At 39.8% G+C, this 26285-nt stretch overlaps 1 protein-coding gene across 1 annotated transcript in view; it reads right to left on the bottom strand.

Annotated features, from left to right (window-relative positions):
• PRUNE2 (prune homolog 2 with BCH domain) overlaps window positions 1–26285 on the bottom strand; it is a 143372-nt gene that overhangs the window by 30113 nt on the left and 86974 nt on the right. Inside the window, exons 8-9 of the mRNA XM_026652403.1 lie at window positions 1811–1890; window positions 427–627 (exon numbers count right to left, since the gene is read on the bottom strand). Coding sequence (XP_026508188.1) covers window positions 427–627; window positions 1811–1890 — 281 coding nt within the window. The remainder of the gene's footprint in view (window positions 1–426; window positions 628–1810; window positions 1891–26285) is intronic.

The following is a 26285-nucleotide window of genomic DNA, read 5'->3' as shown; positions in this document are numbered from 1 at the left end:
TGAATAATGTCAAGAGAGACTTAGGATCAAATTTTCTAAACTGCCAATGTACTTCCTAGTTATGCAACATAAACATACTGAAAACCAAAGTAGTAATACCTATAACTGTAACTAACCCAGTACTGACTGTCAAAGAACTGATAAATTCTAAGATATGCTCCTAACCAAAGAGGAATTTTTCTCAGGACAAGCCCCATAGTAGTGCTGGGGAGCTTGACACCATTGATTATTTTCCATGGGGAAGAGACAGATGTTCCTTATAAACGGAAAATGGAACTATTTGGAAACCTTGCCTCCAGTCTGAAGTATTAGATTTACTTACACTGCCTAAAGGCTGACACACAAGAGACAGACCTAAGCCCATCTAAAACAATGAGGAAAAGCCTACTTTATTTCTGCATAATGTCTTCCAGTCTAGTTCATTACCATTTCCAGTGTATTCAAAAGAATCTGCTTCATCAGGTGTGTCAAGGTCATCTACATTGATGTCAATTTCATCTGGTGTATCCAGATTATCATCAGAAAGGACAGACCCTTCACTTCGGTCCAAAGAAAGGTTGATGTTTGGAGCAGTGAGCTTTATTCTTCTGGGATGGGAGCCATTAAGATCCAGAGAATTAGGTGGCTCTAAATAAATATGAAGAAAGAGAAGAGCATCTGTATTAGATAAAATTGCTCTATCGAATGCTTTTGAATAACGTCAAACACATATAACAATGAGATTTTCTACCAATCAGTCATTTAAAATTGTATAATATATAAAATCAATTGTAAAAAAAAAGTTTACAAGAAACCAAAATAGAATTATGTCTTCAGAAATGTCAACTGTAGCTAGAAGCTCTAAATTACATGAAGTCCCAATGACCTCAGTGAGATACATATAGAAGCATCCCAGGACAGAATTTGGCCCTATAAATTTAGTAAAAATTATCATTATATTTAAATAACAATTGAAGGATTTGTATTGCCATGTTCCAAACTCTAATAGTAACACCATTATTAATCATATTCACTTTCTCTTAAATTGTTCAAAATGGGATCTAGCTCCTTTGAAGACAGGCCTGAGCGAGAAAGTTCAGATCTGGTTTAGATACGGGTGCACTTTTTTCTTATTACAAAATTATGGGCCAAAAGCAAAGTTCAGATGTGCTTCTGAGACTATATGTGGATCACACAATTCATTTCAATGTTGAACCAAGGTACCTTTGAATCCAGAAAGAATGAATTCACCTCTAGGTATCTATTGTAGTATGTGTTTGGTATCATTCCTGTAGTATTATTTTGCAAATATGCTGCGCTGTATTTTTTCTGATTATATAATGTCAAATTCTCTATAGTAGTAGTTATAAATATGTAACATAACCTTGTTCCTCATAGTTGGGTGTAAATAAAGGTATTCTCAGTTAATTAAAATACAAGTTGGGCATGGTTTCTTTCCTGCTATCGTATTTTACGCAATATTTTAAGCTCTTTTCTTTGGATTAGTGTATTTTAATATCTGAATTTACTTACCCCATTTAGACTGAAGTCAAATTTAGCATACTTAAGGCAGAGTACTTAATGCATTTAGTTCTTGTAATAATTAACAGACAGATGACACCAGGGCACCAGGGAAAATATGTGGCATATTGCTAATAATTATCATTTGTCAAGTGAAGTACAGAATTAACTAAATAAAGCAAACTTAACACTTTTTTTCTAACACTGAAATGATGCCTTATCAGCACAGAAACATCCTTCTCACTGAATAATTAAATGTCATGGAAATCAGACATAACTGAATGAATGAATGAATAAATGTTTCTCTTACCAGGCCTGATCTCTGTAGCATCAGGACTTAGTACACCCTCCTCAAAGGGGATGTCCATTCCCACATCATCTGGTACCAATCTGGGGGGGGGGGGGGGGGAAACAAAAAAAAAGCAACACCTTAAATCGGCATATTTTATGTGCAAGATGACCAAGATCAAAAGATAATAATTTGATCTAATTTGGAGCACTGTCTTTCCTCAGACATGTCTAATTTTAATATTTGATTTGCAAACAGGCTACAGTAATAAAGAGGTGACCAAAATGTGGCTGATGGAACATGTCTAGGTAGCTCTTAGTTACCCCTATTGTTGATATGGAGATGTGGCCCCTCGCGACTGTAAACCCCACCACATAATCACGCACTTGAGTTTGGATTAGGGCGTAGCATTGTGTAACCACACTTCAGCAGACTGCAGTTGTTTCGATTTTATGCAAATTAAGTGCAGCTTTTGGGCTTCTCTCAAGTTGCCAGTGCAGCATTAGGCGGCAGAAAGTTGTGGCTATCCTGAGCCACTGCACGCAAATCACATATCATAGCAAGACTCCACAGTAATCTAATTACCATAATCATATTTGCTGTATATCAACATTAAGACTAAAAGGATATTAAATTATTTTGATTTTATTCATATTTTAGGGCTATTTTGCATGAAAATCCATCATTTCACACCTTTAGAGAAGGTTGAATATGCATGTGAATCAGCTGAAGTGTCTCATTCTGTCATGGAATTTCAGAAAGGCATGTATAGGACTGAAAGAACTCAGAAGCACAAAAATAATATCCTGGAATTTTGTGACAGATTTTCTATGTTGCAAAAACTTCTACCAAATGTTTAACTTTCATATCAGTAATATTAGTTAGGAAAATATTAGGGAACTATACTAATAATTATACCTAAAAATGACTATTAATTGGGATAATGTATAGCAAATACTGGAGGGAAATTGCAAATGTTAGAATTTTTTAAAATAAATCATTTCAGCTGTGTTCATTCCCCTTTTGTATTCACGTTCTATAAAAATTTTACAAATAAGTTTGCTAGTAGGAATGTTCACAGAAACAGCAAATTTGAAATGAATGTGACAATATTAATTGAAAGTGAATTTCAGTTTCATAACTGTGAGTATTTACACCATAAACCTTATTCTGAAAAGTTACACTAAATCAATCAGAATAAACATATTGCGTGACCTATGTGTCCTTTCCAAACAGCTCAATTTGAAATTATGAATACTGATTACGCAAAGCAATATTTGCAGGAAACATTTCATAGGAAATCCAGAGTGAAATATCTTCACATAAAAATTTAGCTGAATAACTTTAAAAAAGAAAAAAAATTGTGGAAAACATAATTTTGTTTGCAGATAGTTTGCGAACTGAAAAAAAAGCCCAAAATGCGATGGCTAAATAGCTTTTTGAGAATAGGCAACCAACTCTCTATAAACATCCAACTGGAATGTTGAAAATAACTACTAATTAATTATTGTAAAAAAATACAAGATCAAAGGTGTTAATGTAACAGGGGAGTTTCTAATACCATCAGCAGAACTGATCCTGCTTTCCTTGCTCACTCAAAAAAATTTTCATTGATTACATTGTGAAATATGCGTTCTTATGGAAGGCAAGGACACACAAAACACATAGTATTCATATAACTTTTAAACTTCATTATAGTGAATATGCAAATATGTATCCTCAGGCATATTTTTACAGTAGCAATTTAAATTCAAAAATAGTCTTTTTTTTTTGCTTTTTTTAGCAGCAGAAAAATAATTTTGTTTTCACATCTGGATCACACAAAACTGGCTAAATGGATTTGTATGAGCCTTCTCTCCTTCCCCCACCCACCCCCCAAAAAATCACACTCTAGATCTTATTTTTGGGCTGGGATTGGATATTCTAGTTATGGAGATATCATCTGCATCATCGTGAGATTATGACCATATGTAGAATGATGTTATAGCCTGTCCTGTCCAGATGGGTGGACCTGTTTTGATGGAGCCAGTTTCCATTCAGTTGTATCTATAGGAGGCTTTGCTTATCCACTGAACAGCTCTTCTAATGGTTTAGGAGAATATTATAACAATTGACTGCCACCTCGATGTCTCCTGTACACATCATCATCATCACAGGGCACCAACGGAAACAATCTTGGAATTAAGAATTGACAAAGAAGGAGGTTAAAGTAATGTTTGTGGGAAAGAGAGTATGAGTCAGATCAGTTGCAGTATAGACAATTTTAACATTCCTATGCTGGAGCTGTGATAAGGGCAAAGTAGTAAGTATTTTCCTCTGATATATCTTCAGCAGAGTCTCTTCCAGCAGACTCATTTGAACTGATGGGGAGCCTAATTAATCCAACTTGCCTTAGTTCTTTGTTACAGCTTTCCTGACTGTACATTCTTTCTATCTACTTTGCTGGAAAAAAAAAAAAAATCCTATCTGGCTGTTTGGCCAGCATCCTGGGAGCAGTGTCAGAGCATGGCCTTCTTTGGTTATTTATTATTATTATGTATTTATCGTATGATGTTAGTGTAGAGACCCCAACCAACATCTGGGCCCCATTGTGCTAAACACTATGCAAACACACAGTAAGAGACCGTCCCTGCCCTGAACAGCTTACAATCTAAATAGACATGCCAGACAAAGGGTGAGAGAAGGGAACTATTACCGCCAGTTTACAGATAGGGAACTGAGCCACAAAACGTTTAAGGGCCCTATCCAAAGCTCAATGATGTCAACAGAAAAATTCCACTGATTTCAATGGGCTTTGGATCAGGCCTTAGTGACTTGCACAAGGTCACAGAGGAAGACTGTGGCATAGGAAGGAATTGAGCCCCAAACTCCTGATTCCAGTCCAATTCTTTTACCATAAGATTAGCTTTCCTCTGACAGAGTGTCACCCAGCTCCTTTCAATGAGCTCTTAGAATTGGTGGCCTGTACAATCTTCCTAGAGAAAACCTATGCCCATGAAGGAGCATCAGAGGAGGCACCTTATTATCTAGTCTCATGCAACAATGCCATGTCTAGACTCTGCATGGGCCAGAGCTAGGTGGGCAAGTTTCCATTTTAGGATTCCATCTCTGCTCTGTGACTATGGAGCCTGGGAATTGTAAAGAGGACCAAAGGCTTGTACATTCTGGATGATGCATGGGCAGGCCTTCTCCCTAAATGAAATGCTTTGTCATTCACTAGATTTATTGCACAATGAATTTCCTATGCGAAGTCGAATAACTTGAGTACTGAAAAAGGAAATGTTTTAATTACTTAATTTCATCTACAAAACACACCACTTTGAAACATGTCTGGTGGTTGTCAAAGAGGCTTTGTATTTTTCTTTCTTGTTTTGGACAACAGTAGAATAAATGAAAAAGTCTCATCAAAGCACCCTGATAATGGATAAAATAAATGGCATTAAATTGTTAACACTAAACAGTAGAATCAAAATAAATGTTTTCTGTGCACAGGAGCTCTACAGAAAACTGACACTTTGAACGTCATCACTGTTTCCTTACAAAATGTAAATAAATGATTAAAGATTTAAATGCTTTGACCAATACATAGTAAAATTCTGTTATTAAAACTAACTCATCCTTTTAAACTAACATGAAATGAAGCTTGAGTTTTATAATGACATTTAGATGTCCCAGTAAAGCTAAATAAGATACTGTATGCAAACATCAGAGGGGGAGTGAATATATTTGTGAATATATTCGCTTTAGTGTCCACATTCAGGTTTTATTTAAAATGTGTTTTATTAACATTTTAAAATTGAGGTGCCTAAATCTAAGCATGAGAACTGCAGGAGTTGGCACTTCTGAAAATCAGGCCACTTATTTAGGTGTCTAACTATAGGCACCATTTTGAAAAGGTTGGCCAATATGAATAGATATGTTTTCTTGATATTTTAAAAATGTCCCTAAAATAGGGTTTGGTTTTAAATTTAAATTTCCCTTATTGTTCTGTGAAACAGAAAAATATTCTGTTATTGCACAAGTATCAGAAAGTAACAGTCAGCACAAAGTGACTATAAAGAGAAGTGAAGGTCACTAGGTAATTTTTATTCCTTATAATGAGCAAAAAGCAAAAATAAAACAGGCAACATAAATGGTGAACAGTAAATTTAAAAAATACTTTGTTTCATAATCTCAAGTGTAAAGATACATTTAAAATGAGTTTTATCCCAATTGTGTCCATTTTAATTAAAAATTTTCTGTAGCAAAACAAAAGACCAACCTAAGATACTATTGTAAGCTCTTTGAGGGAGGGACCATCTTTTTGATCTGTGTTTGTACCATGCCTAGAGCAATGGGGTCCTGGTCTCTGATTGGCTTCCTAGGCACTACCACTATTAAAATAATATCTAAAAGAGCAATTTTCTGAAATGAATTAAACTGAGTTAATAATTTGTTATTAATGGGCTGTTAAAGTTTTACACCCTAAGCGTGAATTGAATCTCCATTGCAGTGCAGCTACCCCTACCCTTATAAACTACATCCTTCCTCTTCAGAGGTTGAACTAGCCCATTGATTTCAATAGGAGTGATATTCAGTAACTGAGAACGGAATTTGGCCAAAAATCTCTAAGCTCAATTTGGTGGAACAGCATTTTTTATGTAATTAAAATACAATATTCAACATGGGATATTTGTTGTGTGACAGCTGTATAAGCAAGAGGGGACCCTCCTCCAGATGGAGACTTGACAGATCTGGGACACTGCTGGTACGTAAAAAATAATTTAAAATATTATCATAAACAGCCTTGTTGATATAAGATCATCTCCTGCATTTCAAATCAAAGCGGGGCACATATTATGGCCTTACAGCAAAGCTGAATGTAAATATCTAAGCAGTTTTTGCTGAAATAATGCTTTTTTTTCTTCAGTGTCAAGTTCCCTTTTTCTATTAAATAAACAATGAACAGCACTTGAGAAAAATATGTCCTGAGAATGATGATATTTTTAGAGCCCTTGTATATGCCCTAGACCAGTGGTGGGCAAACTTTTTGGCCCGAGGGCCACATCAAGGTTGCAAAACTGTATGGAGGGCCAGGTAGGGAAGGCTGTGCCTCCCCAAACAGCCTGGCCCCCGCCCCCTCCCACTTCCCATCCCCTGACTGCCCAGAATCCCCGACCCATCCAACCGCCCACTCCCGGGACCCCCCGACCCTAACCACTCCCCCGGGACCCACCCCCTATCCAACCCCCCCCCTGCTCCCTGTCCACTGACTGCCCCAACCCCTATCCACACCCTCACCCCCTGACAGGCTCCCCCGGGACTCCCATGCTTATCCAACTCCCCCTGTTCCCCGTCCCCTGACCACCTCCCCAGAACCTCTGCCCCATCCAACCCCACCGCTCCTTGTCCCGTGACTGCCCCCCGGGACCTCCTGCCCCTTATCCAACCCCTGGCCCCGGCCCCCTTACCATGCTGCTCAGAGCAGCATGTCTGGCAGCCGTGCCGCTCAGCCAGAGCCAGACACGCTGCCGCGCTGCCCTGCAGGAGCTTGCAGCCCCGCCACCCAGAGCGCTGCCTGCGCAGTGGCGTGACTGCAGGGCAGGTGGGACAGCAGGAGAGGGGCCGGGGGGCTAGCCTCCCCAGCCAGGAGCTCAAGGGCCGGGTAGGACGGTCCCGCGGGTCGTAGTTTGCCCACCTCTGCCTAGACTGACTGACCAAGCATGTCATGCTGGAAACATGAGCTCTAATATGGTCAGTAAAAATAAAGTTTTTACAAAATGAAGACATGATTAATATGTTTTAACTTATTAATTAATATGCAAAGCAGACATTTAAAAAAAGAGACAGGAACTAGCCTTAGTTACTCTCAAATGACTACTGTTTTCACTTCCCCTTTCACAGCCAGAATGGGTAAAAACCTGGTGGATTGGGGGAAGGGCATGGAATGGACAAGTACTGCTTCTACTGTATTGTACACTTCTTCCTCAAACTCCCCAGCAGGGCAGAAATGGGTGAGGTGGGCACATGTTGACTCCTTGCAGCACTATCACCCCAAATCTTGCAGGATTTTTGTAAAACCTGACGTTCTCTGCATTAACAGACTTGGGTTCCTCCTCCATGTTCTGAAGGGAATTCTGGAGGCAGCAGATAACAGAAAAATCCTTGGCAGAGCGCAGGCTGGAAGCCCACTTACAGGCACTGGGCCTCCACAAATGTAAGCAGAATCCTCTGGTAATGCAGGAACTCCATTCTACAGTGGGGAAACCCTTCCCATTCCTTCACCCACAGAGGGAAGCATTAGTACATCAGACACCCCTTACGTCCATGCTTGAAGAATTTCCTGGCACACAAGATGATGTTGACCACAATATTAGGAAAAGAGAGAATACTTTTTCTTTCCGGTGAATGCTCCTTGTTGAAGGACTACTCACTTGCATTAGAGGCTCCATTATAGTCATGCATGATTTCGTGGATTGATAAAAAGATGTTTTCTCCTGAAACTGAGGTCAAAGTAAATTAAACTCTTTGTGTCCTAAATGACTTCTTTTGTGTGGTACACAGACCAGTCATTCAAGGATCAGCTGCATTAGGAGTCAGGTTACGGGACACTAACTTTGATATATAAGGCCTGCAGACTTGCACAAAAGTAAGTCCAAAAATGTGTATTTCTTAAAGGTAGTTCAGAGCCAGATATCAGATTTGTATGAGAGGGGAAAGCTGACTCACAGCTGAACTCTTTTACATTCCCTTTTTACGGTTTAGTCAGCCACACATCTGATGAAAAGTATCAGAGGGGTAGCCGTGTTAGTCTGGATCTGTAAAAAGCAACAAAGAGTCCTGTGGCACCTTAAAGACTAACAGATGTATAGGAGCATAAGCTTTCGTGGGTTAATGCCCACTTCATCAGACGCATGTAATGGAAATTTCCAGAGGCAGGTATAAATATGCAGGCGAGAATCAGTCTGGAGATAACGAGGTTAGTTCAGTCAGGGAGGGTGAGGCCCTCTTCTAGCAGTTAAGGTGTGAACACCAAGGGAGGAGAAACTGCTTTTGTAGTTGGTTAGCCATTCACAGTCTTTGTTTAATCCTGATCAAAAGTGACTAGTGTAAGCTGATTAATTATTTCTAATTAAGATTTGCAAATTAAGAAGAAATAGGTGCAGGGTTGATTTAATCATGTAGTACAGAATATGTCCACATGGTTACTAAATTTAAATCTTGGGAGTGAATAAAATTAAGGTAGAAAAAAAATCTATATCCTGAACGTTGGAATTTATTCATTGCTAAAAAACCTTGACTCATCTTTCTAGTTACATACTATACAATATTGGACAATGGGCCTCTGCTGAGCCATATATTTTAATAACCATATTATAATACACAGTGCAATGTGCTGTGCAAACATCAACTAATCGTTTTTCACAACACTGCTGCACAAAAGGTATGCAAGTGCCATTATTCCCATTTTATAGATGGAGATACTGAGATACAGACGTTAGGTGACTTACCAGAGTCCTTAGAGGTAGGTAGTCATTTTCAGAACTAGGATTCAAACTCATGACTTCCTAGGTCCCTGTCCTGTGTGCCTCAGATCTAAAAGTTGTTTGACAGTGAACATTAAAGCTGGTTGAAATTTTCTGAATTTCAATTCTTTTAGTCAATTTTTCACTGAAATTTCAAAGTTAGATCAGAAAAGTGATTGGTTTTGTTGTAAAAATTTCCCCCTAAAAATGCATCACGTTTTTCAACTAGATATAGGCTAGATGGCTGCAATTTTCTGAATTTCAAAATTTCAGTGAAAAGTTTTGTTGAAACTTTAATTTTGACAAAACGGGATGGATTGTTCACAAAAGAAATCTTGAAGAAGTTTTCCTATTTTTCAATTAGCTTTAGTATTTGTACTCTTTATCTTATTTCTGTCTGTTTTTGCCATAATAGAAGAAGCAGAAAATCTTCAGGAAGGTGTATGTTGTGCTCCACACAAGGACTTCCAATATGCTTGGCACTATGAGAATTCCCCTTTACCTATTCCTATAAGACTTAAATTTCTTTAAATAGTTCTGATGAAGAAATTCACAATGGCCTTGACAATTTTAAAATACAACTAGTGTTATTCCTGTACAACTGATCTGTTTGTCTCTGCAACTTTGTTGGCTTTCTCCAGTGTTATTTTTTTTAATTAAATCTTTTTTTTTGTTTTTCATTGTCTACCTTTTGCACTGCTTAACACATTTGCCTCTCTCGGTAGTGATGTCTACCACTGTCCTCTATTGGATGGAATCAGATCTGTCAACAGTGGTTCAAAGGTCCTATTCTACTAACAAATACACCCTCCTTTTTCTCAAAAAATATTCCTCTTTAACACAAGTGATAGAGGCTTTTGGGCCTGATTTTCAGAGGTGTTAAGCATCCACAACTCTAGCTGAAATCAATAGGCACTGCAGATACTCAGCACTTCTGTAAATCGGTTTATCAGAACACAGGGATCTGAATTCAGTTCCTTTGTTGCTGCCAAGTTCAGAATTGGCACGATTTGCAGTATATTGATACTTTTAAAGGGGTATGTGCATACAAATTTCTTATGCTACAGATGCTTTCTGATTGTCACCATATCTGTCTCCATATGGCATTTGTTTTTACCTTTTTTCCTATGTATTATTTCTACACTGTGCAATTGCACCTCTAGTCTAACATATAATTTTCTACATAACCCTGAATGCATGATTCTCTTACCCCTTTTTGCTCCTTTTGTCTGTTGTATTGCTTACCCTTTTATTCTCGTGCTATTGCTATACTTCTCCCTTATTTTGCATTTTTATCTATTTTTTCTCTTTCCTACAATATCTAGCTTTTTTTCCCTTTTGCATCGTTCTACCTAAAATTTTAGTCTTAATTTTGAATTTCTGTAATTTCATAGTTCAGGTTAGGACTTCAATATAAATGTATATCTTAAATTGCTGTAGTGAGCCTGCAGTTCATGCAGGTTAAGATATAAATTTATACTGAAGTTCTAACCTGAACTATGAAATCATACTATGAATGCATCCGAAGAAGTGGGTTGTAGCCCACGAAAGCTTATGCTCTAATAAATTTGTTAGTCTCTAAGGTGCCACAAGTACTCCTGTTCTTTTTGCGGATACAGACTAACACGGCTGCTACTCTGAAACCTATGAAATCATAGAAATTCAAAGTTAAGACTAAAATTCCCCCATCTGGACTTGAAGGGCCAGCCACAGGTCAACTGAGGAGAAAGGCAGGGATGTAGAGCAATACCACAGCTTTAGAAGAACAGCTGGGTGAATGGATACTTTGGGACCTTTTAAGAACTGGATCCCAGAAGACATCTGATGTAAGAAGCAGGGAAGATCTGCCCCCTGAGTCTCATCTGAAGGCCTCAGATTGTCTTACAGATGCAGTGTGTGCGTCACAGAGATGAGAGAACAAGGAAATGTTAGAGATCATGCCACTCACAAGCTGGTCCTGCAGGTGGCTTTAGCGGGAAGCAGCCCAATGGCTGTAGAAAGGAGCTGCTGAGGACAGGCAACAGCAAGCCCTTGTAAGGTGCAGCCAGGAACAATGTGGGGCAGGTCCATACGGGAGCCAAAGGAGGTAGTCTGACCAAGACAAATGAGAGCTAGCTGAGGAGAAAGCTGGCACCAAGCAGCCTACTCCTACAGCCTACTTGTGGGAGGAGGGTGTTCGACTGAGGGAGTCTCTGAAGCATGGGAAGTGGCCAGGCCTGTAAATACATGTGTGAGTGGGGGACAGGCTGGGCAGAGAATCACCACCAACTACCCTAAGAAGAAGACCGCTATGATAAATCAGTGGGGCCTCTGGAGCCAGTAAGAGGCTGCAGACCAGCCAAATCTGGACACAGAAGGAAACATTAGTCAGACAGAGGGATACTGTGAAAGTGCCAGAGCCAGTGTGTCAGGGAATGCCTGGCTGATAACAGCTGGATTGGAACCAGGGAAGAAGGGGAGCACTGAGACTGAAAGAGAAAGCCGTTGGAATGCAGCCAAAGAGCTGCATAGAGAGGGCTTGTGAGAACTGATCCAAGGATGTTTTATTCAAACTGCTCAAAATACCCTTCTATAGGCAAATGTTCCCAAGGCAATGTGGCCTAACCTCAAGGAAGACAAGCATGAATAAACCATGCCACAGTCCCATGCTGGAGGGGCCTCAGCTGTGCTTAAAATGACAATGACCAGATCAGGATGCATTGCCTAAAAGGGACAGGATCCCATGTTATGGGGTCCTAGTTGGGGCAGTTTCCAGTCCCAGCAGAAGAGGGAAAGAAAATGGAAAGGTCGGGAATAGAACCAGTAGGAGAAGTAGCATGCAGGAGACACTAGGTGTGGCAAACCCAAGGGGAGGAGTTAGGCAAGGGGCTCATAATCCAGTGTCATCCCTACAGGAGAGACCCTTGAGCAGAGCATGCTGGGCTACTGATACAATTATCCAGCAAGGGCACAATGCAGAATGGCCCCAGAAAGAGCATTAGTGATGTGCAGGGCATCAGATATAGGGTGTGGAAATTAAAACATCATGTCTGTGAGATCAAAGAACAAAGGATCAAGGTCAGTTCTGGTGTAAGAGGGTGCAGCTGACATCAATGGAGTTACACCAGGATTGAATATGATACAAAGACTTTACAAGGGAAGATGGATTTAAGTCCACAATTCAGGAAAACTTCAGCACATGCTAGGTCCCGTTTAGTTAAAGTTCAACACATACTTAAGTACTTTCCTGAACAGGGATGTTTTCCTCAATCAGATCTTAAATGGACATCTTGGAGAGTATGCTCTATAGCCTTATTCCAACCTGGTTGGATTGCCCTGTGGCACTTTAACTAGGAGTTTCATGGCTTTATTTATTTCATAACCAACAACAAAGTGTGTGCACCTACTTGTGCTTGCACCCTTTCCTTTCTGCCATTCTTAATAAAGACTCCTGTCCTGTCAGACATATAATAGTGTCTCACATCATGTGCTACAGCATATAGGGTCTCCTGTTTGAAACACCTGCTGAGTCTGTGGCATACCCAGTACAATACCATGTACCTACAGCCACGTGTTTTACCATGAACCTCACAATGACTCTGATGGCAGCTGGTTGGGGAGCTACACTGTATCCATGTACTCCACGCAACCACTTGTGCTATCTGTGCAGATGAGTGTGCAATATAATGTTCACTAATTGTGCCCCAGAGTTTTCTCCAACATTATCTCCTGTACTGAATATATGTTGAGAAGCTTCCCCTCCAGGAGTTGATATTTCTGGGAATGACATTTCATTGCCATCTCATTGGCATTTCTGGAGCAGGAATGTTATTTCCATAAGTAACACATCTCATGTGATCCTCCAGAAAGGACAATGTGGCATTCAGCACATGGGGAGTTGACAGCTGACTCTTTTTGAAGGGAATTTCACAATGTAATACTTATTCCTGATATTTCAGAACTGAAAGCACTAAAATTTCTAACACTAAGGACTAACTTCCTCTTTCACTGGGAACAAATACTGAAGAATTTGTTTTACTATTGAAAAGTAAATGTGCCTTTTGCCTCTAGATATTTGGATTGAATCTGTTCCACATCAGCAGTGTATGAAAGTCATTAGCATATGCGATAGCTATTTGATGTCTATTGTGAAATGAGAGTTGATGGAGTCAATTCACATCCTACTGGGCAGGTTTCCACATCAGAAAAAGCACCATCATAATTTTGGGCAGAAGACACAGAGGCCTGGGATAGAATAGACACTGAGCTCCCCTGTTTCACCAGGAGTTTATCCTTGTAGATCAAAGGTTGGTGCACTTTGGTGTGGTGTTGGCTATAGGTCCTGCTGCTTTAGGTAAGCTGGCAAATGTTTGAGCCACACTAGCCTGCAGTCGCTCACACAAAGACCATTTCTATACATTTTGCTGCCTATAATATTTTCCTGCTATAGCAAACACCTTTCATCCTCTATGAGAGAGCCAGCCCTGTACTGGTGAGATGAAATAGGGAAGTTTGCACTCTTGCTGTCCAATTTGCATTTACCCCATAGATAAAGGGCCTCTGTCTCTAGAATTATCAATCTTTTGCAGCACTAAATTTGCGTAACAATATTTTAATCAGTTAATGTGCTGTCATAAAGTCCATTAACAACTAAGCCATTTTTTTCAATATTCAAGAGAGAACAGTTGGTTCAACCGCATGACATTACCGTCACTCTCATTCTCCTCTGCTTCACTCTTCTTATTTATTTTTGCATCATATTGCATGACTGTGTCTTTCTATGTGTTTGTACAGCATCTAATACAATAGGGCCCCATTCCTGGGACCTTTGGGTGTTACTGTGATATAAATAATCCGAATCATATTTACTTGTGCTGACAGAATTGCATTCTTTACCACCTAGGACCCATATCTTACTGATTTTTTAAGCCCACACATTTATCTGAACACAGGGATTTGACTTAAACAGTGACTTTTCCTTACTAGAGTAGCTGCTCAGGTAAGAGTGCCAATATATCACAGGCTCTTAAAATGTATTTGCTCTGCACTATAATTGCTTTTTCCAGCTCTTATCTGTCATCTTTTCCCAGTTTGTCTCTGCTGTTAGAGCTAGATGTTAAGGGCATGCTGTAAAACTACAATGAACTCCTGTTATTATTAGGTTGGAGATGGACTAGCAGTAACCACTGGCTAACACTGTAAATAGATGTAACTATATGGACTTTCTGTAGCTCTGCCCTGATACACTCAGTGCTAAATAGGGCCAGGCCAGTCATGGAGAGGATGCAAAGGACATTTTTATCCGCAGTGTTCCCATGCAGGGAGAAACCACACTCTGGATGGCTGGACAGGAGAGTGTGGTCTGAAGAAATGTGTGAAGGTAGCTAGTACTATGGGGAACATTAGTGGCCTCAAAAGGATGTGTCTGGACAGGGTGAGGGAAGGGAAGGGCTCCTCCCCGCATGTGGCTGGCTGGCTGTTCTGGCTTGATGTATGGTACTTTTCTTTTCACAGCCCAATGTGCTCCCCCAGGAGGCAGTATGACTAAGAAAGGCATGATGCCTCCTGGCACTGCTGTGCGCCTCCTCCCTCTCCCCTAGCACAGCTCTGCTTCTTAAGAGGTATAAATGAGTCCAAATTGAAACCCCTCATTTACTCAAAATGGTACTTAACTACCAACACAACACATTTCCTCCCCACTCTGTTTTAAGTATGTCATAGTTAGATATTCTATATATATTTTGCAAGTTCTTCTGCACCACTGTCATTTCTCTGAACTAGATAAAAGCATTTGTTTACAAAAATTCCTCCACAAGAATAATTTTCATTCTCTCTTCACAGATAAAAAATGCAATGAGCTAATGAAACCGGCAAGCTCCTGACACTAAAAAGGAATGGAAGTAATTCCTGTACAAAGCAACTTTTGCAGTAGTTCTTCAGCACTCATATCGGTTGACATTCTTAACCTTGTAACCTTAATTCTTGTAACCTTGTGAGAGAGAGCAAAAGACCCCTTGCTCTCTCACAAGGTTACAAGACTCTTCATACTACAATAATTTAAAAGGGTGTTGCAAGGAGGGGGGCAGGAAATGTTACATGCTTCAGTTGATAGCAAAGGACCAAAAACAATAGACTGTCAAGTACTGCACTGTTAGTGCTATCTTAAATTCTTGCTATGCCCGTAGTGAAGCAATCCTTTAAAAACACAATGACAATGCCTCGGTTTTCTCTCCCCCCCATGCCCTGAAAGCTATGCAAATTAACTGAAAATACACTGTAATCAGAAGTGTTAGGTGATTGACTGTACACTGAAGTTTTGTTCCCTAATTATAAATACCACGTCTGCTCCCTGACAAAACAAGTCCATCGAATGGATGTAAGCTCCTCTCAGAAAGAGTTGCAACATAATTAACATACAGCTGCCTGATTTTCAGTAATGAGGAACTAGATGCTTTGCATCCTGCTAACAAACATTCCTCTCATCCCTTCTTTTTTCTCTGAATGAACTGCAACAATAGAACTGTTAACCAGAAAAGCACTTTGCATATCATTCTCATAATGCAAAGAGATGCTTACCTTCTAAAGACTTGAGGAGGGTTTTTTTAAGAGGGAAAATAATACAGATGCTTTATTGCTGCACTTCAGCATCCCTCTTCCTGTAGCAGTTTACTGGTAATACAGATCCTCCACCATTTTCTGGTCACATGACTAGTGGTACTTCTAAATAAGGATGATCACCTGCCTTCGGGTAGCCTGCTGTATGTACCAGAAACCACAGCCACTCTGGTTGGGTGAATGAGAGAGAGCTGAATGGAGCTTTATCTGTGGAAAATATTTTTGTAATGGTCCTGCGGAGCTCTGTCACAGTATCCCCAAACTTTTATATGGGGAGTCAGTTGTCTGTTGTGAAAAGCTGCTCGCTGTTTCATTTCAAAGCCTGAGGAAAGCTTGCAGTGAGAGATGAGACAAAAGTTCATATGGATTCAGCTCATTCCAGCCCTCATTTTTGTTTGCCTCTTGTGGTTATATAACACACACAGATTCAAGCATGCTTTAGATGACTTGTTTCAGTTTAATAGTTTAGTTATGAAAATGTAAATATTATTAAAACCATCATATGGAGCAGGGTGTGCTCAATAAAACAATATCTCAGGGGCTTTACTAAAGGCTCTATGCTCTCCTCTGAGAGCACAGGAGGTGGGGAACCTGCACTTGCAGGAAAGGGAATTCTTCCCCTGGAGCATCGTGAGCCTGGTTCTGTGAAAGCCCCATTGGGGGCATGAAGAACAGGAGTACTTGTGGCACCTTAGAGACTAACAAATTTATTAGAGCATAAGCTTTCGTGGGCTACAACCCACTTCTTCGGATGCATTGGGGGCATGGTCTCCTTGTGCTTCCAGTATTACAGAGAAGGAGAAAAAGAGGGGAGTGGGCTGGGCTTTTCTGGATTTTTCCCTCACAGTCCTGGAGAGAGGGGGGACACAGGAAGTCAGTAGCCCCTGAGGCTGTATTAACTTCAGCTGGCTTGTGAAACTCCCCTTTTGGCCAGATTGTAAGTATTTAGGGGTGTTTCCACAATCAAGCCCATAGACCGCAAGCATCTTGGGGCACAGGCCTGCTATTTTTTTTAATTTGTCTATAAATTCCTTGCACGCCTACAGCACTTCATGAAAAAAGATTCAGACATTGTCATCTTGTGCTGCATTTGAATCAGTATTCCAGCAGTGAAAGATCTTGGATTCCATTATCAATCTCCTGAGTAATCAGCCCTCCTCACTTACCTTTTAAAGATAGCAGACAACTACTGAGCGTTTAAAGAGATATAAAACATGCTCCCTCTCAAAGAAGATGTTGCTGTAGAAATGTGATTAGTAGTGCTGCAGCCAGTGTAACAGTTCTGAAAATCAAGTTCCTTTATGATTGTTGGTGGGATTGTTGGGTTTTGTATTGGTTTGGTTTGGTTTTGGTTTTGCTAGCAGACTTCCAATATGTCTGAAATTTTAATCTCATGTTATGCTGGGCACTTAGGAAAAAAAATATCCATAGTAAAAAATACAAAATTATGCTTCTGCAATGATAGACAAGGTGAGTGAGGTAATATCTTTTATTGGCCCAAACTTCTGTTGGTGAGAGAGACAAGCTTTTGAGCCACACAGAGCTCTTCAGGTCTGGGAAAGGTACTCTGAGATTACCTCACCCACACTGTCTCTCTAATATCCTGGGACCAACATGGCTACAACTACACTGCATACAACTTCTGCAATTATGTCATTATTAACCTGATAATCACACACCACAATGAAATTAGAAATGTAATAAAAGCTAAGTCTCCAATACTACAATTAAATCCCCTGTGCCAAGCCCCACTGACTTCACTGGGACTCACTGCCAGAGTGAGGGTCAACCCATGTGGATCAGATTGCAAGAATGGGGTCAGCATTGTTAATGCTTTGAGCTGAAATTGAGTACAGCTGATCTACAGTGAACAGAACGTAGTACATTTACTCAGAAAAACTAAGGTTGGATAGGAGGGGGAGTTTTTTGTATAACAGATGCGCTTTAGCAACAACCTACATTCAGAATAATTTTATTGTTTTTACTTTAGAAGATCTATGATCTGTGTTTCCTGAATTAAATAAAAGGTACAAGTCACAAAGTGAGTTAGTAACAGAATAGCTGTCCAGGTCTTATTAAAAGCTGGTTATAAAATACTTGTTGTGTGGCATGCAGTAAATAATAAATCTGTTTTTTTACAAAAATGGGATTATCACCATATTGGCTTCTGCTATTTTTTAAAATCTGGCTCTTCAATGCAAAACTGGCATAAAATTTTAATTATTTTCCAGCATCCAAATGGTAGTGGAAAATATAGTATCACCTCAAAACTGGCAACAAAAAGATAGTTGGCATGGCTTGCTGGGTCACAGGAAGTGTGGGGGAATAAAGGATGTTAAGAAAGCTAAGTGTGAAAAATAAGTTTAATTATTTCCATCAAGTTAAAACTTCAATAATTTAATTCACTGTTATTAAATTGGAGTGATGCAGAAAATACTGGAAAAAGGAAATGCTTGAATGAGGTGAATTATGTATTTACTAAAGTGCCTTAAAATGCATCCAGGCTGGGTATGCCTGTTTCATTCTTCTACTTTCATAGAAGTAACTTTGCAAATGATGATAGCATCTTTGCAAATTATGAAATATCATTAAAAAACATATAATGAGTAAAGCTGGGTAGGAATAGTTTTCCCATCCTGGGAAAAATTGAGGTTTTGAAACATTTTCCTGTCTCAAATAGGGGTGAAATATCCAAATCTCAAAAAACAAAAACTGAGAACCAATAATCTGGGGGAAAAATCAGTTTGGGTCAGTTGAAATATTTCATTTTGATAATTCTGAAACATTTAATTTTGATTTAAAAAAACAGCAAATACTATAAATTAACTTACATTTCAAAACAAAAAGTTATTTTGAATCAAAACATTGACTTTTTTTTTTTAAATGTCCAGATGGGATGTTCTGACAAATTCAAAAGTTTGTCTTATTCAGAAGTTTTTCAACACAGGAATTTTGTCAAAACTTACCCTTTCCCATGCACACTTTGTGTTTTGCTGAATCGGCATTTTTGAGAGAACAATTCCGGACCAGTTTTTATGACAAGTCCATTGTGGCATCCTAATGGCAATTAATATGGTAAGGTATAAGGGTCTGGGACTTTGCCAGATTTAGTACCTGTAAAGCACCATGCACATCCACAGTGCTGTTTAAATAATAATGAATAACAATGCCAGTAGTAATAATGTGCTCTACCATGTGTCAGACCTGGGTTCAAATCTCAGTTCAAGTCTCTAATCCTATATTTCAGCAGGGACTGGAAGTACTACTAAAGCAATATGCTCAGTCCCCAGAGTGCCTAGCATTGCTGTAGAGTGACACTGATCAATTAAGGAACAATTGTGGTAGGAGTGAATAAAGTCCTGTCCACTTCTCCTCAGGTTTCAAGATGATGGCTTTGAGATCTCCCTAGGGAGAGGCTGGCCTATAAAGCAGCACGGAGGCAGAGGACTACTATGCAGAATACTGAAGAATCCAGCTGTTTATGATTACAACAAATGTAAAAAAATATTTTTTTGCTTAATAAACATAATGGGCCAGATTCTCTGTTGGGCCCAGATTGTGCTGACACAGCAGAGACGGGACACCAAGGGTCCTGCTGGCCTTCCTGATTCTCTGCCCGACCCTGGCCTTGGGTTCACACTAGAGCAGCCTGAAGAAAAACATCTGCGGTGAAATCCTGAAGTCACTTGGAGTTTTGCTATAGACTTCTTTGGGATCAGTGTTTCACCTTAATGTTGGATTTTGGTATATGAACTTTAAAATGGGTGGCCTAAGTCACTAATGGCTTTGACATTATATTATGTGCATTTGACTAAATAACACAGCCCATTTTCAAAGTTTCTTGAATTTGTCTACACTAAAGGGCTCAGAAGGGCAGAATTGACCCAAAGCCCTATTATTCATGAAATAGTCACAATTCTTTTCCTCCTCGGTATTTTACGATCTCTGTTCTCTGCTAATATAAACACAGGCTCTCTCAGTCAAGATTTCCTGTACTGTTTACATGGCATAACAATTTGACCCTTTCTCTGAAGAGTGATGATGGTGACTGGAGGAGGGCAAAAAAAAAACCCTTCCACAGGAATCATGTTACAAATGAGAGGAGGGCCTGGAATCCTCCTCCCTGCAGAGTACTGTGGGTTGGGGTAGAGAAGGAGCTGAAGCCTCCCCTGTGGAGAATGGAAAAAAACATTTCAGGGGAAAATGCAGATTCAGTAACACTGGAATGTTTTCCAAATTTGTATCAATTTTGCCAACTTCTCATTTCTGGGGAAAAACACACCAAAACTCCCCCCAAAATTGAAATGTTTTGTTTTCACATTTTCAGAATGAAACATTTTGATTTCTCAATTCAAAAGCACTTTACATTTTGAAATTTCCTTTAACTTTTTAAATTCTTTTTAAACATTAAAAAATGTTTTAAATCAAAACAAAGTGTTTTGTTTTGGGCCAAACAAAATGTTTTATTTGACCCAAAATGATTATTTTTCTTTTTCAGAATTGCTAAAGAACTAAAAAAATCTATTATTTTGCCCAGCTCCCCTTCTGTCCTGCTCCCCTTCCCATATACACCTGATTCTATTACTGCTCTCACCAATCCTGACTCCTCAAACAGCCCCTTCCTGGTGTTCACGATCCCTTCTCCAGCTCATTCTACCCCTCTTTTCCGCCTCCCACAATTCATCTTCCTATCTGCCTGCCTCTCCAGCAGCCATTCTAGCTTCCTTACCTCTTACTCAATTCTCCTTGTTCCCTAGACTGAACCATGCTTTTATTCCTGCCCCTACATCTCCTCCCCCTTCACCCTTCCATTCTGCCTCAGCCTTTTTGGTTTGTTTGTTTTGGGGTTTTTTTACATCATCCCCATCCTTTAGCTTTTTTTGCTACACCTCTTCTGTTCCACCAGACAGCCCTCTTGAGGTCCATGTCTATCCTGACCTTTGAGCTGCATAAATTCTTTTACCCACTGGGTTCTTATTCTTAAATCTACTTCTAATCCTCAACTATCCTGACATGTGGTAAGGGGAGGAGGCGGATGCAAGGAGTTTATGACACAAAAACATGAAGGGGAAACAGAGACAATGAGGGCAGAGTCCACCGGCCGGGGACAAACAGGCGCAGGGCTATCACTGGGAGGGTCTCCATGCTTCTATATATTGTTCCAGTACCTATAATTCCAGTGCTTGTGAGATGAAACCTCTTTCCTCGAGAAATACTCTTATAATTTCTCACCACCACTATCTACCATACATGCAAACATACCTGGGATGATGCCTACAGTAGAGCTGGGCAAATTTTTTTGGTTGAACAGTACATTTGCTGAAAAATGTAAATCAAATTAGGCACATAGTTTCGTCCGGATAAAAAATGGAAAAAAAAATAGAAAAAGGTGAAATGTTTTGTTTTGATATTTTTAAATGAAATATTTTGACTTTTTCTTTTGCAATTTAGCTAGATGTATTTTTTTGAAAGAGTAATAAACACCTGAAAACATAACAAATTAAAACAAAAAATGGAAACAAAAAATGGAAAAATAATTGGTTTTGTTCAAAGAAAATGTTTTGTTTGATCCAAAATACTTTTTTTTGTTTGTTTTGGCAAGAAAACATTTTTTTTTCAGTTTCAGTTCAAAACTAACAGTTTTTTTTTTAATTGTTTTTTAATTTTTCAGTTTAGCCACCAAACTGGAAAATCAATTTTTCTCTCAGCTCCAGCCTACAGAGCCTCTTCCAATGACTGCTGCTGCCTTCAGAGGAGAAGCGGGAGGGGAAGGCCCAACCCCAAAACACAGATGGGGGCAGGAATATACTTCCAACAATATTTTACAGCCTTTCTAAAAATGACATATTTTACAAACATTACCTCGAACACGCACAGAAGAGTGGTTATATATAAGCTAATACCACCATCTATTGTGCCCCAGTCCTTAATTACTGTGGCACTATCCAGTTTCATATAGTTATGTAAGATGAGTTACTCTGCCACAAAAAAATGACCTTCAGACTCAGGAAATTTTACTGTTGGCATCATATCAGCACTAGCAGAGAAAGATGTTATTCTAGACATCCTAGACCTGTACAGTACTCCATGAATTTTTTCTTTTGAAATTAGTCATTCTTGGCTGTTCACGTAAGAAAAGCCATACAAAAAGCTATTTTCTTTCCAATGAGAGCGACATTAATAATGTGCTATCAGATCTTTTTGCATTTTACATGAAGCCAAATAAATGCCAGGACTTATTATTTCTAGTGTTCAGGTCTTATTGACATTGGTTTATGGTCTTTCTTACATATTTTAATGCCAGAAATAATTTTTTTAAAAGATTCTGTGAATGAGGTCAGTCCTCCCTGTGTTATTACATTTCTTATTGCTTCTGTTTTTCTGATATTGATGTGGGTGTCTCAAGGCAAGGCAGTAGGGAGAGGACCTTCATGGCCTACTACAGACCCTCTCGCAACCTGCTTGACCCTTCTACCAACTCTTGTCAAGGAATTTGTTCATCTGCCATTAGGAAGTGACAGGACAGTGACTGATTCAAGGAAGGGGGACTTCAAGTTTTTATGTCTTGTTTTTATTTATTGTCTCTCATTCATAATTTCTTCCCCAACAAAACAGTCAAACCGACTACATTGAATTTTCATAGCTGAACTGTCAGACAGTTACTGGAGGAGGGCAGACAATTATGTAACCTGCATTTTCTCCTTCCCCTCATTCTACCAATTCAAGGCCTTGATTCAGCAATCGACCAAAAAGAGAATATCCGTAGGTTGTTCCTGTATATGAGTACATGGATGTTCTTGTGGCAGTATCTTGTGCTAACCAACCAGTCATTGGTTTAAGAAATTTGTGCTCCTCTGCTGCTTTAAACTTTATCCTCTAAACAGGATATTTATTTCAGACAAAGGAGCAGCCCCCAGAGGGATTTCATGCTGGAGCAAATTAAAGAAATATTTTTTCTTTTTTAATGTGTCACCAAAATGTGTATAAAAGAGTCCCTAATGACACACGCCAAATCAGAGTAGTTCCCAAGTTGCTGATTGCTCAATTTATACAACAGGCTTAATAAAATGACTATAGGACCTTGTAAATAATTGTTCCCATATGTGTTTTGTCCCTTTCCATTCGGCAAATATATGTATATGTGTTTTTAATACAGCAGCAGCCTAACTGGCTCACTTTCCTTTACTTCTTTGGGCCTCAACATTAATACAGAGAACAGAAATACCCGGAGCTGTGGGAAAGGCACTTGGTATTTAGCTGTGACTGCAGAGCCAGAGGGGGAGAGTAGACCCGTATAATAGGGGGTGGCCACACTAGAAAAATTTGATGATAGTCATCTTATATCAAGAGCTAGCATCAGTGTTGGTACAAGTTGCTACTGTAGACAGAACTCAGGTAGTTTTACCACTGTGGGCAGGGGTGCTGGAACAATTTGTATAGTGGGGGTGCTGAGAGCCATTGAACCAAACTGTAAACGCTCTATATGATGGAAACCACTTTGTCAGGCACTGCGGCAGCACCCCTAGTTCCAGCACCTATGGCTGTGGGTATGTCTAGCTAGACTGCAATTCCTAAGTGTGATTGCAGCTTGAGCTGACATACCTGAGCTAACTAATTCAGCTAGCTCGGACCCAAGAATAGTAAAGCCACTGCAGCGTGAGCTTCAGCATTGGCTCACCCTGTAATTACCCAGGGCTCCAGACGGGCTAGTACAACCCACACTAAAGCACATGCTGCTACAACTTCACTGCTCCAGGACCAAAGATAACTAGATTAAAGCTAGCTCAAGTATGTTGGTTCAAGCTACAATCCCACCCTTTGATTGCAGTCTAGACATACCCTGTGCCACACAAACATACTCTGAAAAGCCTGAGCCTTGCCCCTATTAGCACTTACCCCATTGCTACCACTGGTAGTAGTTGCTGTAACAGAGGGCCAGATTTTCAAATGCTCAGAACCCACAATTGGGCTAGACTTACAAACGAGTTCAGCATCCAATATGCTGCATTTCTTTGGAAATCTGGCCCCCTGGGCTCCTAAACAGGACTGAGACCTTCTGAAAATTGGGTTCCAACAGAGGGTGCTGAGCACTTTGATAAATTCAGGCCTATAGGGACTCATTTTTCTAGTGTCTGTGTAAGACCAGAATCAGCCCCCATATTTTGAGGAATCTCACCAAAAAGTTAGTTGTTTAGTGTTTGCTTCTTCAAAAATTTTCTCAGATCCACAGGGGTGACAGAAAAATAACAATTAAAAATGGATATTTAGAATTATTCTCACTTCCTGTGTGAAGACATTAACACCACTGAGTTGTGCAGGCATGGCATGCGAGAAGCCTGGGATGCTGTCTCCATGTAATTAATCAGGGTGACTTAAGCAGGGCCAGCATCTGGCAGCTTTTAATTGAAAATGCTTTTAGTGGGAGGCTAAAGAGCCTACAGCTGACTTGCGCTTGTGAAACTAACAAACCCACACCTTTCTTAAGTAACCCTTCCAATTTGTTGTCCCATTTGGACATCTGTTATGAAAGTCTCAAGGTCAAGCACTGGGACAGAATTTCCATTGCTTTACTTTTTTACTGAACAGAAATTGATAAGCACCAACCTTCTCTGCCTTCAAACCTCTTCTGAAGATTTGCTTCTTCCTCTATGGCAATAAATGCTAACCGGTATCAGTTAAACTACCATCATTCTCAATACATTCTTGTGCTGTCCATCTATAGACTATAAATAATTTGAGATAGGGACAGTGTCTTCTTCCTTTATGTTTTGTACAGCAACAAACAATGTTTGTTCTTCAAAAAACTAAGGCGCCAAGCCTGCCAAAAATTTATGCAGGTGCTTAACTTTCAGCATGCAAGTAGTACCATTGAAGTCAAATGTGTGCAGGATCAGGGCCTACACTTAGAATGAAACCAATGTTTATCTGAGATAAAAAACAAAATAGCTGAAGTATTCTACAGAAGGTTTTTTTAACCATGTGTGCATTGAAACAGAACAGGAGAGGGAGGTTTCTTTAACTTGTCTGGAGGGAAAAAATCAGTGAGGGAACTATTGAGATTCTGAGATTGCCAACATTAATCTTAGACAGACGAGGTGGGTGAGATTATACCTTTGATTGGACCAACTTCTGTTGGTGAGATAGACAAACTTTTGAGCTTACACAGAGCTCTTCTTCGGGTCTGGGAACCATACTCAGAGTGGTGTCACCGCTATATACAAGCCTTGTCTCTCCAATAGCTTGGGATCAACACGGCTACAAAAACACTGTGTACAACATTAATCTTATTCAAATGTGATTTGTTTTTGGCCAGCAAATTGTAGTTGTTTGGTATATTATATGCTGTCAGTACATGCAATTATCAGTGTACGCTGCCGCAGTAATGCATGCAGTGCTTCTTGAAAACAGGCTGACTGTCAACACTGCTGCTTGTTAGTGAAATTTTCAGGATGCCTAAAACAACAAGTGAACCAATTATAGCGGGGTAATGGAAGTTCTAAATGTCATCAAGCACTCTGTTTCCAATTAAGTCCCAATGCTGGTATGCAATAAAAAATATCCCTCACAGGGGCAGTATCTAGCATTTCATATGAACAACTTCCCCATTAAAAAAAAAAAAAAATGCCACCAAACTGCAGCTGTAAAGGGGCAAAGCAAGAACAAGCCAATTAAATCCTTTTATTTGATTCCCAAAAAGAAGCTTCCCTCACACTTCCCAGGATCCTTACTTTGAAAAACAAAGTGAGGGACAGGTTTAGTTACAGGACTATTGTTTTAAAATGGTGGAGTAGGAAGGGGACCCTAACAGGAATAAGCCCGGCCCACTCCTGTGACATCAGAAAGGGAGACCCCTAGGATTCCATCCCTGCAGGAGCAGGAGGAAAGCAAACTCTTCGGCAGCTGTGAGGCAGGGGAGTAGGCACAAACACCCTAAAGACAGTTGTGGAGCAGATAGAAGACAAAGGAAGTACCTCCACCCCCAAAATACTGCAATAGTTGGTGCAGAGGAGGGTAGTCACCAGCAACTCCCTCTCTCCCTAGAGATACTCAGCAAGGAGGGAGCAGGCATCAGTGGTAGACACAAAGAGCTGTGTGCAACAAACATCATTTTCAGATTTCCTCAGCTATCACTCTAGTTAGAGTGAGAAGAGACGCAGGAAGGGAGCACTGCAGCTGCTTTCACTGGCTCTTGGAATCGCCCACGTGAGCTTTGAACTCCCTCACTCTCTTTCCTCTGCATGTAAGGAGGATTGCTTTTTCACTTCCTACAGGAGGGCAGCCCTTTGCTTACTGCCAGAAAGGCAGAAGAAATGAAGGAATTGTGTCTGACTAGCCCCCATATTTTCCTCCAGTCTCTCCTCCCTCTTGACAGAATTATGGAAATAATCCTTCCCTCC

This window comes from Terrapene carolina, unplaced genomic scaffold (genome assembly GCF_002925995.2).
Source record: "Terrapene carolina triunguis isolate 2854851 unplaced genomic scaffold, T_m_triunguis-2.0 Scaffold113, whole genome shotgun sequence".
Classification (NCBI taxonomy): Eukaryota; Metazoa; Chordata; order Testudines; family Emydidae; genus Terrapene; species Terrapene triunguis.
Note: the sequence above shows the minus strand (reverse complement) of the source record. Positions and strands in the feature narration are given on the sequence as shown.